The 14993-nt window shown below is 38.1% G+C and overlaps 2 protein-coding genes and 1 pseudogene across 7 annotated transcripts in view; 1 reads left to right on the top strand and 2 right to left on the bottom strand.

Moving 5' to 3' along the window:
* LOC149107155 (uncharacterized) overlaps positions 1 to 14993 on the bottom strand; it is a 119404-nt gene that overhangs the window by 23013 nt on the left and 81398 nt on the right. For 4 of the 6 annotated variants that reach the window (XM_089296520.1, XM_089296519.1, XM_089296521.1 and 1 more), the window contains 3 exons: positions 3517 to 3628; positions 2446 to 2498; positions 1989 to 2045 (listed from right to left, as the gene is read on the bottom strand). The exons of the other annotated variants lie outside the window; for them this stretch is intronic. In XM_089296520.1, the coding sequence (XP_089152646.1) occupies positions 1989 to 2045; positions 2446 to 2498; positions 3517 to 3625 (219 nt within the window). In that variant the 5' untranslated portion in view covers positions 3626 to 3628. The remainder of the gene's footprint in view (positions 1 to 1988; positions 2046 to 2445; positions 2499 to 3516; positions 3629 to 14993) is intronic. 6 annotated transcript variants of the gene reach the window in all.
* Positions 1 to 14993, top strand: part of LOC149107160 (uncharacterized) — a 90041-nt gene that overhangs the window by 43053 nt on the left and 31995 nt on the right. The window lies entirely within an intron of this gene.
* Positions 5497 to 9842, bottom strand: LOC149107165 (uncharacterized; annotated as a pseudogene).

The following is a 14993-nucleotide window of genomic DNA, read 5'->3' as shown; positions in this document are numbered from 1 at the left end:
AAGGTGGCTAAACACAGTTTTTTATACCTGTGTTCATTCACCTTTTTCTCTAAAACCCTTGATCCCGCGGTCGCCAAAATTGGCAGCAAGTTAACAACACAAATTTGGGTTTTCTGATGGTTAAGCTGACGTATGATCGTTACCATGGCAACATGAATAAATATAAACAGGCCCTTAAAATCGGTTTTGTTTTACAAGCTTGTAACGATTCTCACAAGTTAACACAATTTTGCTAATAATTTAACAGAGAGATCTTTAATTATCCCTTGTTGAAGGTTCACTGGAATATCTAGAATTTCCTTTGTTAAAATTCAATTATTTTCAATACTCCAGTTACTTATTTCCTTAAGTATTTTCGTGCCAAATTTCGTGAAATTCTAATGAGTGGTTTTCGAGTAATAGGCGTATTTCCGAGAGTGCAATTTTCATTCAATCACAATGTTTTGACTTACTACGCACGCGCTGCATTTAACTGGGTTCTTTCGGTAACAAAGAAAAAGCTGAGAATTGCTGGGTTCTTTGCATCGTTACCTTTTCTAACATATCTTTGTAATAAAAGACTAAAGCCATCAATACACTGGGTTCAATTATAGAGAGAAATAACGCAGATAGTGCGGGTGTTGAGTAAATAAAATGATCGCTCTATTGACGGCATGTTTGTTTTTTCCAATCCTTGTGCACGCGCTGAATTGCATCAGCAAAAGCGCGCGCGAAAACTGTGTTGGGCCACCTTAACCCAAAATGGATGGAACACATTTAACATTAAGATAATATTTTTAAGCGTGAAAACAGGGATGAAATGTCCACCCGGCCATGGCGACTGGACCATGAAAACTGCAATTTGGACAAGCCTTTGTCTGTATTTCCACATTCCAACCTGTTTCAGTTGAGATAGAGACAGAACCATATACCTCTAAATTCATTAGAGCCAAGTATTTTGTTTTCAATCAATCGGTAATTGACCATTCATATTTTTCTTCCAAACATATATACATATGTTGTATAAAATGGTACATAAATACGAATAAAAATACCTTACACATCATAGGCTTTGTGTCAAAGTTTCCAAACAAAGGATTTTTCAAATGAATGTGAGGCTTGGGAATAGATGCATTTAAGTATTCTTATAGAAATATTTGCATCATATTGGCCATATTAATTATGAGAAAAGGCTTTTTCAAGGTAGCACCTCTTGATTATTAAACTAACATAAAATGATTAATTTAAAAAGTAATTTGAATTTGCATCAGGAACTGCAAGTCAACAAGATTAATGCAAAGTGTTATGAATGGACATAAAATTTAAAGTTCCTTATATTTGCATGGTGTGGTTACAAGATTAATTCACCTTCACCTTTCATTACCGAGCTTAAAATTCACTATCTTTATTAACTTATCACTACTCACGATGAATTCGATAGCGTTGATCCTAGCAGTATACAGGACACCTATCATATATGAACTCAGTTAAATGACCTTGCTCTCCATGAGTTCTCGTAGCTCAGTGGATAGAGCGCCCGCCCGGTATTCGGGAGGTCATGGGTTCGATTCCTGTCGGGGACTCGGAATTTTTCTTTGTCCCACGCTCGTGTCATGTTGATTAATTCACCTTCACAAGGTGGAAATATGTGGCACTAGTTCAAAACTCATTCTCACAAGCCCCAGAAGAACATTTTATAAGCATTATCTGTATCCATAATCCGCAATTTGAATGTCCTAAAAATATTTTCCCCAAAAAATTCACTTGCCTTCCTGGCAAGCAAGAGAGTATTCACTCGTTTAATAGTAATTGAAAAACGCTTATCTTGCTCATCTTTTTGCATGCTAAATGCTGTTTCTACTTTATTTTAAGTTCCGACTGGTACACTGGTTCATTTGCATTAGATTTAATTTGTTGCTTTACATTTCAATATGCTTATTTATAAATCAAAAAAATAAATATCAAATAAAGTTTAATACAAGACTAGATATTAAGTAATGAATACTTACATTTCCTAGCAAACAGTTTGCTACTACTGCATCAGCAAGTGTCACAAAAGCATATGTCTAGAAGAAAAGAATTAAGGTGTTAACAGATACATGTACTGTAGGCCAGGGTGCATGTACTTTTACTTACCCTACGGGGATACAAAATATCACCAAAATAACTTAACTAAAATTACATCTCCATATAAATGCTACTGCAGTTATTTAAAATAATGTCTAACTGCGGGAATTTGAACATAATTTTATCATTTGAGTAACCTACATTTTATTGTACAGGGTGCTTGGTAAGAGGTTAAGCTCATGCAACATTGTATTATCTCATTGGGAAAATTTCTTCTTCCTCTTTTGTGTTTTTTTTCAACATTGGCTAACTTCACAAAGCAGGGAATGGGTAGAAAAACAATTCTTAACTAAGTGTCATAAATTGTACAACCAAACATCTGAAGTTATCAGAAGTTACCTTTGTAGAGGGAATGCTAACTTTTGTGACTGCACCAGGAAAACCGCACACACCTGGTAAATCGACCAAATTCGGTGTTATTTAATTGTATTAATTAACTGAACGCAGATCTCAGAGTAATAGGGGTATAAGATTCAATTTTTTTGGAGGAAAAAAATAAACCTTCTTTTTGGTTTGTAAAAGACGGAAGTTTTGATCTGGGCAGACTTTGTTCCCTGTAATAAACATTTAACTAAAAAGAATCAGAAAAACACTGGCAAACAAAAGCAGTACCCTGTACTTTACTTGCAGATAAAATCACATATTCTGGTTTGAAATTGGGTTAAGGTTTGAAGAAGTGGCTGTAGATCCTCACCAAACTTCTCGGCGAGTACTTATTTTCCTCCCCAGTATAGAAATGCTTTATGAAAGATAAAACATTTAGCGTTTTGGGAAAGTACATGTCGTACATTTTTGTTTATTTTTATAACATATTTGTCATTGTTTTCCCGAAAAGCACCTACAGTAGGTTTATCAAGGGGGATTACAATATAACAAGTTTTACTCCATTTACATGTATTGTGTTGTTCCAGAAAATATCCATACCCCTCCCATGGAAGGTTTTTTAGCTTGAACCCCCCCCCCCCCTGCGGAAATGCCATTTTAGTGTCATACTTTCCTTTAAAAAATTGTGCCTTGTAAAAGCCCCCTCCCCCTTGGAATTTCCGTTAACCTTCCTTGGAGTGGGTATGGATATTTTGTGGAACTACACGTTCAGGTTCACAAACAAACACACACACAAACAACAAACAAAAATTGAAAACAACATGATTTTAGAGTACATTACTGAGTACATTTAGAAAAAATCTAAGTTCTTGACAGGATATCCGATTACTTTCAACACTGGTAGCTGGTCTTTTCTCTTGGAGTTTCTTAGACAAGTGTTTATCAGTGATCCTGAACCCAAAAGGTAGTCTAGATGAGTAGGGGTTGTGCCATGTCTTAGCGTCTTGCCTCATAATACCTCCTGCATTTTATTTAGGGGAAAAGAGGCTCCCAACAGTTTTATTAATAATTTGTGTGAACGTGTACCTTCAAGGAAATCTTTTAAAGTACTTTCTTGGCAATCAGGTGGAAGGCCATGAAGAAACAGCTTTAAGTCATCAACAAGCATAGTTCCACTGTTTGTGAAATGTACCATCGTCTGAGAGGGAAAAAGGGAAAAACAGTCAGTAAAATACAGACTATAATTATATCATTACAGTTGAACCTCTGGTTGCGACCACCTCTCGTAAGCAACCACCTCTCACAGAAATAGATATACACCAGTAAGGAGAATTTGTATGTCACATCAGGGCAGAATAGACACTAACCAATTACAACCATTCTTACTTCTAACTGTTGTTCTTTGACTAAAAAACTTGGTGAGCAAGTTATAATGGCAGAGTTTTCTTCGCCAGTTTGTTTACTGCGGGAAATTACCAACTGAAATGTGCGTGACATAGTTTGTTGCATAATAGTGCAGTGGGGACTGAAAAATAGAGAAATTTTAATCTAAAAAAGCTAAGATAAAAAGATGTGTAATTTTGTAAGATGATACAGTACCGCATGAAACTACATGTATGGACCCATCAGGTTGCGGCAAAACCTCGTCTTTGCCACGTGCTCACACCTCGCGTACACCACGGGTGAAAATATGTAGCACCACGGTAAAGACAAGTGCGACCGCAATTGAAAAAATACTGTGGCAAAACAGATGAGGTAATACCTCAGGGAAGTAATGTATGTGTATCGAGTAGAGTGGCATTGTTTCATCAACGTTGCTTGTAAACTCCATCATAATCCGGAATCAAGAAACACACTCGATGCAAAGTCAAACGGTTAACATGTAAATGCCTATTCTCTAGTTTGTTTCGCTCTTTCAAAATGTTCATGACCTTTTTGTGCGGACTATTAGTAAGCCCTTTCACGAACTCTGACGATACTAGTCGGAGCCGTTTTAATGGGATTCGCTGGGCTTTGAAGGTCACTTGATTAGAACAGCAACTGGATGGAGCAGTCTACTCTACCGTAAGCTACAAGCGCTAAACGTTACCAGTTTCAGGTAAAAATGTAACTGTTCACGTCTTCTAGTTCATTTATTTGTTTTTAATTGTAAAATTGATGCATTGAAAGTAGTAACACAACTTCGTGACTTAGTATTGGAAACAACACAGGTCAGGAATCAGTGGAAATCAAACATGTAGCATCTTTTGATTTCCACCAAAGGTCACGTGAAATGTTAAAAAAAAAAATCTACTAGCCTAAACTGGTGAAAGGTTTCGACTCTCCTTTTGATCGAGTGTATAAAAGCGAATATTATATTTCCCTGTAGGAATCTTTGCCTAAAGGAAGATAACATGTACATGTGTTGAATGCTGTCAAGAATAAAGAGCAGTCACTGCTCGAAAAAAAATGCTTATTAATTCTTTGTCAGAATCAGTGGAAATCAAACAGGTATGATTCTAACATCTCGAGATACAGATAAACGAAGCGGGAGAAACTACGTACACACTGAAACTCTTTGAAAGGTACATGTAAAAGATAAAAAAGAAGACAGTTGATACCAAAAAATGCGTAGATTACTATACCATAACCCTTACTTCCAAAAACCGTGGAATTCAATACGAAAATAGCGGCCTGTCTTTTGTCGGCAAAGCAACCTTTGAGCTTTTTCCAACATTTTGATCGGAATTGTTTCAAACCAAGTAACAAGCCTTATCGCGACCACTTATGAGGGTTGTTACTCTCTCACTGAGCTCTCAATGAAGACAGTGGCCGAGATACATCTTATAAGATATCGCATTTCCTTTAAAGCCAAAAGCTGTTTTGACCATTGTTTATCGAGCGTCTCGTTCGCGATTTTACCCATCCACCAAATTTAGCGGTAAGTATACCGTGGGACCAGGGACATTTCATTGGTTGGCACAAAGTAATTTGACGAATTACAAAGCGGCTGATAATATTTGATCAACCGATAGGTTTTCAATTTGCAAAACACCCAAGAAGTTGTAAATTTATTTCAAAGCCTTGAGCATTAATTTTAGTCGTTTGCCGGTCATTTGCATGATGCGTGGAGATGAAATCAGATGACGAACATATGCTCTGTCACGTTCTATGTTACGTTTTCGTGATAATCAGGCCTTCTCGAGCTATTCTTTGGCTTCATTGTACTGCCTAAGAGCATGATAAACACTTCCCAAGTTGTTATAACTTGTTGCGACATCGTCATGTTCCTCAACGAAAATCTTTTTCCTGATCATCAGTGCTTTCTCATGGTATTCTTTGGCTTCATTGTACTGTCTAAGAGCGCGATAAACACCTCCCAAGTTGTTATAACTTGTTGCGACATTAGAATTTTCCTCGCCGAAAATCATTTTCCTGATCATCAGTGCTTTCTCGTGGTATTCTTTTGCTTCAGTGTGCTGTCCAAGATCTTGATAAACACTTCCCAAGTTGTTATAACCTGTTGCAACATTATCGTTTTCATCGCCCAAAATCTTTTTCCTGATGATCAGTGCCCTCTCGACGAAATCTTCGGCTTCATTGTGCTATCCTACATCTTGATAGACACTTTCCACGTTGCTATAACTTGTTGCGACATAAGCATGTTCCTCGCCAAAAATCTTTTTCCAGATGATTAGTTCCATCCCGAGGTATTCTCCGGCTTCATTGTACTGTCCAAAAGCACGATAAACACTTCCTAAGTTGTTATAACTTGTTGCGACATTCGCATGTTCCTCGCCGAAAACCTTTTTTGAGATGATAAGTGCCTTCACGCGGTATTCTTTGGCTTCACTGTACTGTCCAAGAGCGCGATAAACACGTCCCAAGTTGTTATAACTTCCTGCGACATTATCATGTTCCCCACCGAAAATCTTTTTAGTGATGATCAGTGCCTTCTGGAGGTATTCTTTTGCTTCAATGTACTGTCCAAGAGCGCGATAAACACCTCCCAAGTTGTTATAACTTGCTGCGACATTAGGATGTTCCTCACCGAAAATCTTTTTCCTGGTGATCAGTGCCTTCTCGTGATATTCTTTGGCTTCATTGTACTCTCCAAGATGTTGATAAACGCTTTCCAAGTTGTTATAACTTGTTGCGACATTAGCATGTTCCTCGCCGAAATTCTTTTTGCTGATGATCAGTGCCTTCTCGTGGTATTCTTCGGCTTCATTGTACTGTCCAAGATCTTGATAAACATTTCCCAAGTTGTTATAACTTGCGGTCACTTTCCAATGACGCTTACTGTAAATTGCAGTATGAATTTTTGTAGCCTCCTTAAGGCAGGGTATTAATGATTTATACTGGCATTTTATTGCTAACATTAACCCATGGACAAGAAAAACATTTGCTCTAATTATGTCGCCCTTTCGTGTGCTACTTACATATTGAACAAAATCATAGGCTGACGTTGAAAATAGAATTGCATTGCATGAATTAGTAAGGTTACAAAACACGCTGGCTGTTGAACAAAGCCACGAAACGACATTGTCAGGAGAAATGAAGGGTGCTAACTCCTTCACCCAAACAACTTCAGCAGGAAAAGTGTTTGTAAGAATTCCATACAACGCTTTGCAATAAGTTGTAATCCGTCGTAGCAATACGCAAACGTCGCCACTTTCACATAAACGATTCTGCTCCGACTCAATAAGGGAGTTAAAAACCTGAACTGCTACAGATCAACACTGATGTTTCTCTGTGACCTCCATCAGTAACATTTTCCTGAGTACTTGATGAACAACGGTATGTACTTTTAAATAGGTGGGTGCCTCATCCTCACTATATTAACGCATAATTAAGGAGGAGTTTAAAATCTTTGCTTTGATTAACTCTTCAGTCTGTCGCGAGGTGCGATTATTGACAAAATTGACAACTGCTTGAATTGGAAGAGGTTCGAATCACATAGCGAGAAAAAGAAAAATGTCTGGCGAAGAACTTCATCGCTTTTCAAAGTTGTGTCTATTGCCAATTGAATTACTTCAGTCATTTTTTTCGGATACGCAGCATTCACTTGAGTAAGACGTTCTTCTGTTACTTCTAGTTCGACATCCGCAATTCTTCTTAAGAATTTTGTCCAGTCATAGGTTGAAGAATGACTCACAAATTGCAGGTAACATGCAGCAGCTGCTAAGGAAAGCGGCTGATAGTCTAGTTCCTCAGCAACCGTTTGAGCTTTCTCATTATTAGACATTTCCGATACTTGTTTTAACAGCTCGACCGCTTCCTCGGGTTGCATTCCTTCACTGAGTGACTCGTGGAAAGTATGAGGAGCATTTGTAGGAATTGCACTGCTATCTTGAGTTGTAATCAGCACCCGACCGTGACCCCACTCTTCACTGGCGGTTTGAGGTAGGTACTCATAAACCAAGGACAGGTTAACAACGTTGTCTGCTATTATTAACCATTTTGAGAACTGTTTAAACTGCGGGAAAATTAAACACCGGAGTTGCTGAATTCTTTCCTTGAGGTTGGCTTCTTTAGCAGTAGCCAGTTTGGTGAGAGCGTATTCAGTAATTCCCAACTGTTCAGCCTGACTGAGGTACGAGTCAGCTAGCGTGTCAAGGGTTTCAGCATTCAGGGTTGTAACGAACGTTAAGCCTTTACTTTCACCCGATCCTTTTGTAAAGAACTCTTCTCCAATTTAACGTGCAAGTTGAGTTTTGCCACATCCAGGATTTCCTGATAAATAAATGGTACTGACTGCTCCGTTACTTCCATCGTCAAGCTCTTGCATTTTTGCCATGATCCTTGTGACGTCATTTGAACGTCTGATGATTTGGTGAGATGGCTTGAAAGTGAGAGTACAAAAAGACTCAACTTTGGAATTAATCTCTTGTGTAAGACATTCAACCTGCTCTTCCTTTTCCTGTATCGTGTCTTCTGCCACTTGTAAATCACATTTGACTTCTTTTAATTCCGATTGAAGATTAGCAACCTGTGCCATCAAGTTGTTTACTTCTGCCGTGGGAAAGCTCGTCTGGTTTTTAACCGCCTCTATATCACTGATCGGAAGACTCAAAGAGTTGAACGCCAGCAACACTCTTTTGACATAACCCCTGAATTCAGCATCAGTAAGTTTCGCGTCGCTGATATGAGCAATGTCATTTCGGACTAGGCGAAGATCATCGACTTCTATCTTGATGGCTGCACTCAGCGTTGTGCCAATGCTATCTGAGAACAGGATCAAGAAAAACAAACAGCTACAGTCCCACTCTACCGTGTTACCTTCTTTTATAGTGGCCAGATATCAGACATTCCTGGAGCGGCCTTTTCTAGACTCCTTATTATAAAAGTCTAAACCATTTTTTGGCGTGTCTTTCCATTCTCCAGGTGTTGTTTTGTATAGGAAATCCCATTCTTGCTTGAAGACTTGTCGTAGTCCTTTGGGAATTAAGTTAAAGGCGATGTAACAAATTCGAAAATAGTTCAATTGTTCCGAAGTATACTCCATCGCGGAATGATCTGTTGTAAAGATATACTATTTGAATCTGGTTACGAGGATTTGTGTAGAGCAGAGAATGTCCCGTTTATTCTAGAGATGCGTTTTCTGGCTGTCTGGACGAACTTGAGCAAGTTTTCTTAGAGCTGTTGTTTTTGCTTACCAGTGCAAAGACGACAGAAGACGAATAATTCGTCAAGGCGGACTATGTCTTATTTGGTACATCTTGAAGTCATTCCACTAAAATAGAACCTACACTGAGATTCTTGTCAAACGTTGCCTATTGATTGTTTATATTATAGGAACTTAAATTTTGAAATAAAAATGAGGGGTGCCCGTGTTCGTTTAGGAGTAACAACACCTTGTTTGTACCCAATAAATCCTTATAATAACATCATGATTAGAGTCACAATTGCCTGCTAAATTCACCTTTCCGACGATTGCTTCTTGTTCTACACAGAGATTCGGTCCATATTTATTTTACATAGAAATTTTTTTTTTACTCAATTCAAAACAATGGAAAAAAATGATAGGTCACCGTACTCGTTTTCGAGAAAATGACGATTTACCTTTGTGGAGAGGTCCAGCCGTAAAGAAAAAGCCGCCATTTTTAATGCGCGCGCGCTAATCACGCGTGAAATTATGCGCAGTTGGGATGCACAATGTAATACTGGGGAATGACCTTAAGGGGGGCACGGCGGAAAAACCACCGTTCATGCGCAGTAGATTTCGGTTCGTCTTCCCGCCTTTCCATTTTCAAAATGGCGGACGACGAATCAAAAACGAACACGTCATTGTCATGGCTTTTGGCAACATCTTGCTCGCTCAAGGCAGTTACAAACAACTCGGCTACTTTGGGCAATGATCCGTGCTGAAGTTTTGACTGGGATCGAGAGGATCGAAACGGTGTTGTCAGTTTTCTCAGGCGATAAAGACAGCTCTTCCGGAAGGAAACTTTCAGCTTTTCCAAATTCACCCGAGGTACTATGGGGCGCCGTTTGTAAATTTATTATTTAGACCGAATTTATGCCATTTCCCCCATATTTATAAATAATTGGAAACGCCACAAAATTTGTTTATAAATAAGACACAAGAACTTGTCCGTTGATATGTAAATAATTATTTTAGGTACGTTCTGATTTATAAATAATCTTTTACCATAGAGTTATTATATATAAATAATAAACTAAACAACTTCAATTATTTATATATCAGGTCATCTCTAAAATAGTTATTTACATATCATAAAGTTTGTAAATGCCATTATTTATAAATAAATTACTTCACCGGGAGTGTAAATTCATTATTTAGAAATAATAAATTTCACCTCGCCGAGTGTAAATTTATTATTTATAAATAATGAACTTCACTGAGTGTGTAAATTCATTATTTAGAAATAATGAATTTCTCCTCGCCAAGTGTTAATTTATTATTTATAAATAATGAACTTCATTGAGTGTGTAAATTCATTATTTAGAAATAATGAAGTTTCATTTCGCCGACTGTAAATTTATTATTTAGAAATAATGAATTTAACCATGTGTGTAAATTCATTATTTAGAAATTAATTATTTAGAAATAATGAAGTTTCATCTCGCCGAGTGTAAATTTGTTACTTAGAAATAATGAACTTCACTAAGTATGTAAATTCATTATTTAGAAATAATGAAAGTATGAATGGCTGACCCAGCGTCTCTTGCCCGATCGATTTCGGAGGCTGTTTCTCGCGCTATAAGTGAGACAGTTAATGCTACCCTTGCTCAAGTAGGTAACGGCGGCGGTATGTAGCCTGAAATTCAGCACTGGCGGATCTGGGGGAGGGGCCCGGGGAACCCGTTCTCCCCCCCCCCCCAACCCCCCGCCTCAACTCTCTATAGCTATTATGGAGTTCTTATTCACTCAGCAATTCGGCAGCTCACACTGCAACAGGAACAACTACTCAAAGGCCGAGGTAACAGGTAAATTTTAAGAAAAGAAACTGCTGCATGAAGAAAATAAAAATCGCTTGGCGTGTCAAGTGAAAGGTCTGATTTCTATTGAAATTCAATAATGGTTTAAACGTAAATGAATTTAGCTTTCCACGTGTACGATCTTTAGACTTGCCTGGAATAGACATGCCCAGCCGTGACTTCATCAAGCCAAACAAAGTGTGTCACACAGCTATCCGTCCAAAGGTCACAAAGGTCACAAAGAATTTAATTAACCTGCGAGCGGGCTCACGTTTGAATCAAACACGCGAGTGACGAAGAGGAATAGCGATCGGCGGGAAAGAGGCGCCAAGAAAGTGACTTTCTCCTCTCGCGGCTTCGCCCGTGGATTTCTCGCTCTCAGCTACGCCGAGCGCGTTTGTGCTCCAACGTGAGCCTGTTCACAGGCTACAAAGAATTATCTAAACATCTAAAGACATTATTCGATTTCCCGATTTTAAAAGTTCTGCATTTTCTTCATGCAGCAATTTCTTGGCTTAAAATTTACCTGTTACCTCGGCCTTTGAGTAGTTGTTGTCGTTGTCGTTGTCGTTGTCGTTGTCGTTGTTCCTATTGCAGTGTGAGCTGCCGAATTGTTGAGTGAATAAGAACTACATAATAGATATTTGAAGCGTGATTCTCGCTTAAACTCAATTAACCAAAATAGGAGAGGGGGGGGGGGGGGCGGGGGGGCCTCCCCTAGATCCGCCACTGCTGAATTTCAGGCTGCATACGTACCTGAGCAAGGGCAGCATTAACTGTCTCACTTATAGCGCGAGAAAAAGCCTCCGAAATCGATCGGGCAAGAGACGCTGGGTCAGTCATTCATACTTTTATTATTTCTAAATAATGAATTTACATACTCAGTGAAGTTCATTATTTCTAATTATTATATGGCTGCGTCTCACAAACACTAGGAACTACCGAATTCACGAATATTATTGGCTGAAATCGATATTGACCGCGGTCTAGATTTTCCCATCTAGACCGGCATCTAACTAGACCGGTTTCATTTTGCGTTGACAAAGTAGCAAACTAAAATACAAAAATGTTCACCATTTTCTTTTATTTTCTTCTCAATCATTTATGGCACTGCCAAAAAGCCTGATGACAAAACAAACAAGTAAAGAGAACGAGCAAATTTCGGCAGGTTTAAGTTAAGCTCATCGCCGTTCGCAAGCAAACTGTCGGCAAACCAGTTACATTAAACGAATTAAAGTTTTCTTCTTTGCCATATAATAAACATCTTATTAACCGAGCTAAGTCGGTCTGTATGGGAGAATCTTGACCTCGGTCGTGTGTACAGACCTCACTGCGTTCGGTCTGTACTCACGACCTCGGTCAAGATTCTCCCATACAGACCTCCAGCTCGGTTAATAAGAGCTAAGTAATAAATTTACATTCGGCGAGATGAAACTTCATTATTTCTAAATAATTAATTTCTAAATAATGAATTTACACACACAGTTAAATTCATTATTTCTAAATAATAAATTTACAGTCGGCGAGATGAAACTTCATTATTTCTAAATAATGAATTTCTAAATAATGAATTTACACACACGGTTAAATTCATTATTTCTAAATAATAAATTTACAGTCGGCGAGATGAAACTTCATTATTTCTAAATAATGAATTTCTAAATAATGAACTTACACACACGGTTAAATTCATTATTTCTAAATAATAAATTTACAGTCGGCGAAATGAAACTTCATTATTTCTAAATAATGAATTTACACACTCAATGAAGTTCATTATTTATAAACAATAAATTTACACTCGGCGAGGAGAAATTCATTATTTCTAAATAATGAATTTACACACTCAGTGAAGTTCATTATTTATAAATAATAAATTTACACACTCAGTGAAGTTCATTATTTATAAATAATAAATTTACACTCGGTGAGGTGAAATTTATTATTTCTAAATAATGAATTTACACCCCCGGCGAAGTAATTTATTTATAAATAATGGCATTTACAAACTTTATGATATGTAAATAACTATTTTAGAGATGACCTGATTTATAAATAATTGAAGTTGTTTAGTTTATTATTTATATATAATAACTCTATGGTAAAAGATTATTTATAAATCAGAACGTACCTAAAATAATTATTTACATATCAACGGACAAGTTCTTGTGTCTTATTTATAAACAAATTTTGTGGCGTTTCCAATTATTTATAAATAAGGGGAAAATGGCATAAATTCGGTCTAAATAATAAATTTACAAACGGCGCCCCATAAGGTACCGTTTTTCCTTTTCTTAAGGTCGTGTCAAGTTCTTTAAGGTTTTGAACCGTAATTTCTTGTAGCTTGTTTAATTTTACGGAACATATAAAATATGACTTTTTTTTCGTGCTGATGAAAAATTTTAAATGCTATTTGTTCATGGACTTTTGTATCATTGCCTGAAGAAAGAAAAGTGGAGGAATTCGTAAGTAGTACACTCTAATGCCTAATATTGTTGTGCTTTTCGCTTGTGTGCTATTCATTCGTACCTTATTTTGCCGCTTCTGAATCAGTGGATGCCATGTACTGCCATGCGCTGAAAACTTGTAGTAAGCTTTAATATAGAGGTTTAGTATGGCATTGTAGAAAGTTGTATTGTATATGTAATACAGCTTGAAGGATAAAATAAATTGCTCTTTTTTTATGTTAGCCTGTGTTTGATATTATGGCTTATGCTACTTCGCACTTCCTACGATTCTTGTTCCTTGGCTACGCAGCTTTTCCCGCAGCTGCGGGCTTCGTTATTACAAACACTTCTCCATTTCGTTGACGAAAAAGGCAATCCGCCAAAAGGGGTTCTTGTTCCACGTTATACTGGCGGAACATTCGTTTATGTGAAGGCTTGTAGTTACATCGAAATTCAGTCAGTGTAAAACGCAGACTGTGCACTGCTGACTGCAGAGTAAGGGGGAAACCATACTGCAGACATTATTATAACTGAATGGTGTTTTATCGAGAGCTATCCTTAAACAGGCTAACTGGAGAAAATATTCAGGCTAACCCTGGGGCGGATACAGAGAAGGGGTTTCGAGATAAGAACTGCCAAAAGGCGGTCCCCTGTAAAGGGACCGGTGGCTTTCACGCTGGACAGTTTTGAAATTGTGGTCCTTGAATTGGAAATGGCATTTCTGTTATTCTGAGGCCAAGTTAGCATGTTATGTTTTATTTCTTTTTTCTAATCTAGGGGGTTCCACCGAACCAGCCAAAGCCCCCTAGATCCTTCCTAGCTGACCCAGGTGATATTCAGTCTAACCCAGAACTATTTAGGCTAAACTCCCACTTCTTTTAGCTCGAATAGGGTTGGTCTGTTTACTGTTAACACACAGTAACACTTAAAACGTCTACAGTCTGCATTTTAACACCTGGCCTGCAGTCCAAAGTCTGCGTCTTACACTGACCACATTGGAAAGCATGCCTTTTTGCAAAAAGCACCATCGTGAGAAAACACATGAAAACTGCACCATCCCTCCTCCCCCAATAGTAAGTTTAAGTCTTGTTGCAAACAAATACCGTATGCCATCTCTCCTAGATACTTTTAAGGAGAAGGTTCAGTGACCTACACTGCAACAAAATTCTACTGTTTCATATTGTGTTCCAGATAAATTCCATACCCTTGCAGACCCTGCCACCAAATTTTGTTTACTCCCTCCCCAACTTCCAACCATCCCAAGGGGTCACATCCTTATTGTGGAGGGATGGTTTCTGTATCCAAGACCCTATGAGCTATGTCAGCTGGAGTCTTGTACTTCTGGTAGGTTGAGGGATAGGGACCAGACAAATTGTGATCACCTGGCTTTCTAGGTTGGGTGCTGGGCTGAGTGCTGATAACCCACTACTGTCGAAAATAAGACTACAGCAGATACTGAAGATATTCAAATCTCTTTCAACATCAGTGGAGCAACAAGGGCTCATATCATAACACATGCATTTGGAGCAAACCCCTTCCTCTGAACACCCCACTGAAAATGCCAGTTCACATTCATACTTTCCTTTTCAAAATTTTAAGTTTTGAATTCTCCCCCCACCCATCACTCCTCAGAATTTCCATTGATCTCCCTTGAGGTGGATATGGTTATCTTCTGGCACCACAATTCACTTT

Source organism: Orbicella faveolata, unplaced genomic scaffold, assembly GCF_042242905.1.
Source record: "Orbicella faveolata isolate gen_17 unplaced genomic scaffold, um_ofav_v1 contig_27, whole genome shotgun sequence".
NCBI classification, from domain to species: domain Eukaryota; kingdom Metazoa; phylum Cnidaria; class Anthozoa; order Scleractinia; family Merulinidae; genus Orbicella; species Orbicella faveolata.
The sequence above is the reverse complement of the archived record's forward strand: the minus strand, read 5'-3'. Positions and strand labels throughout refer to the sequence as shown.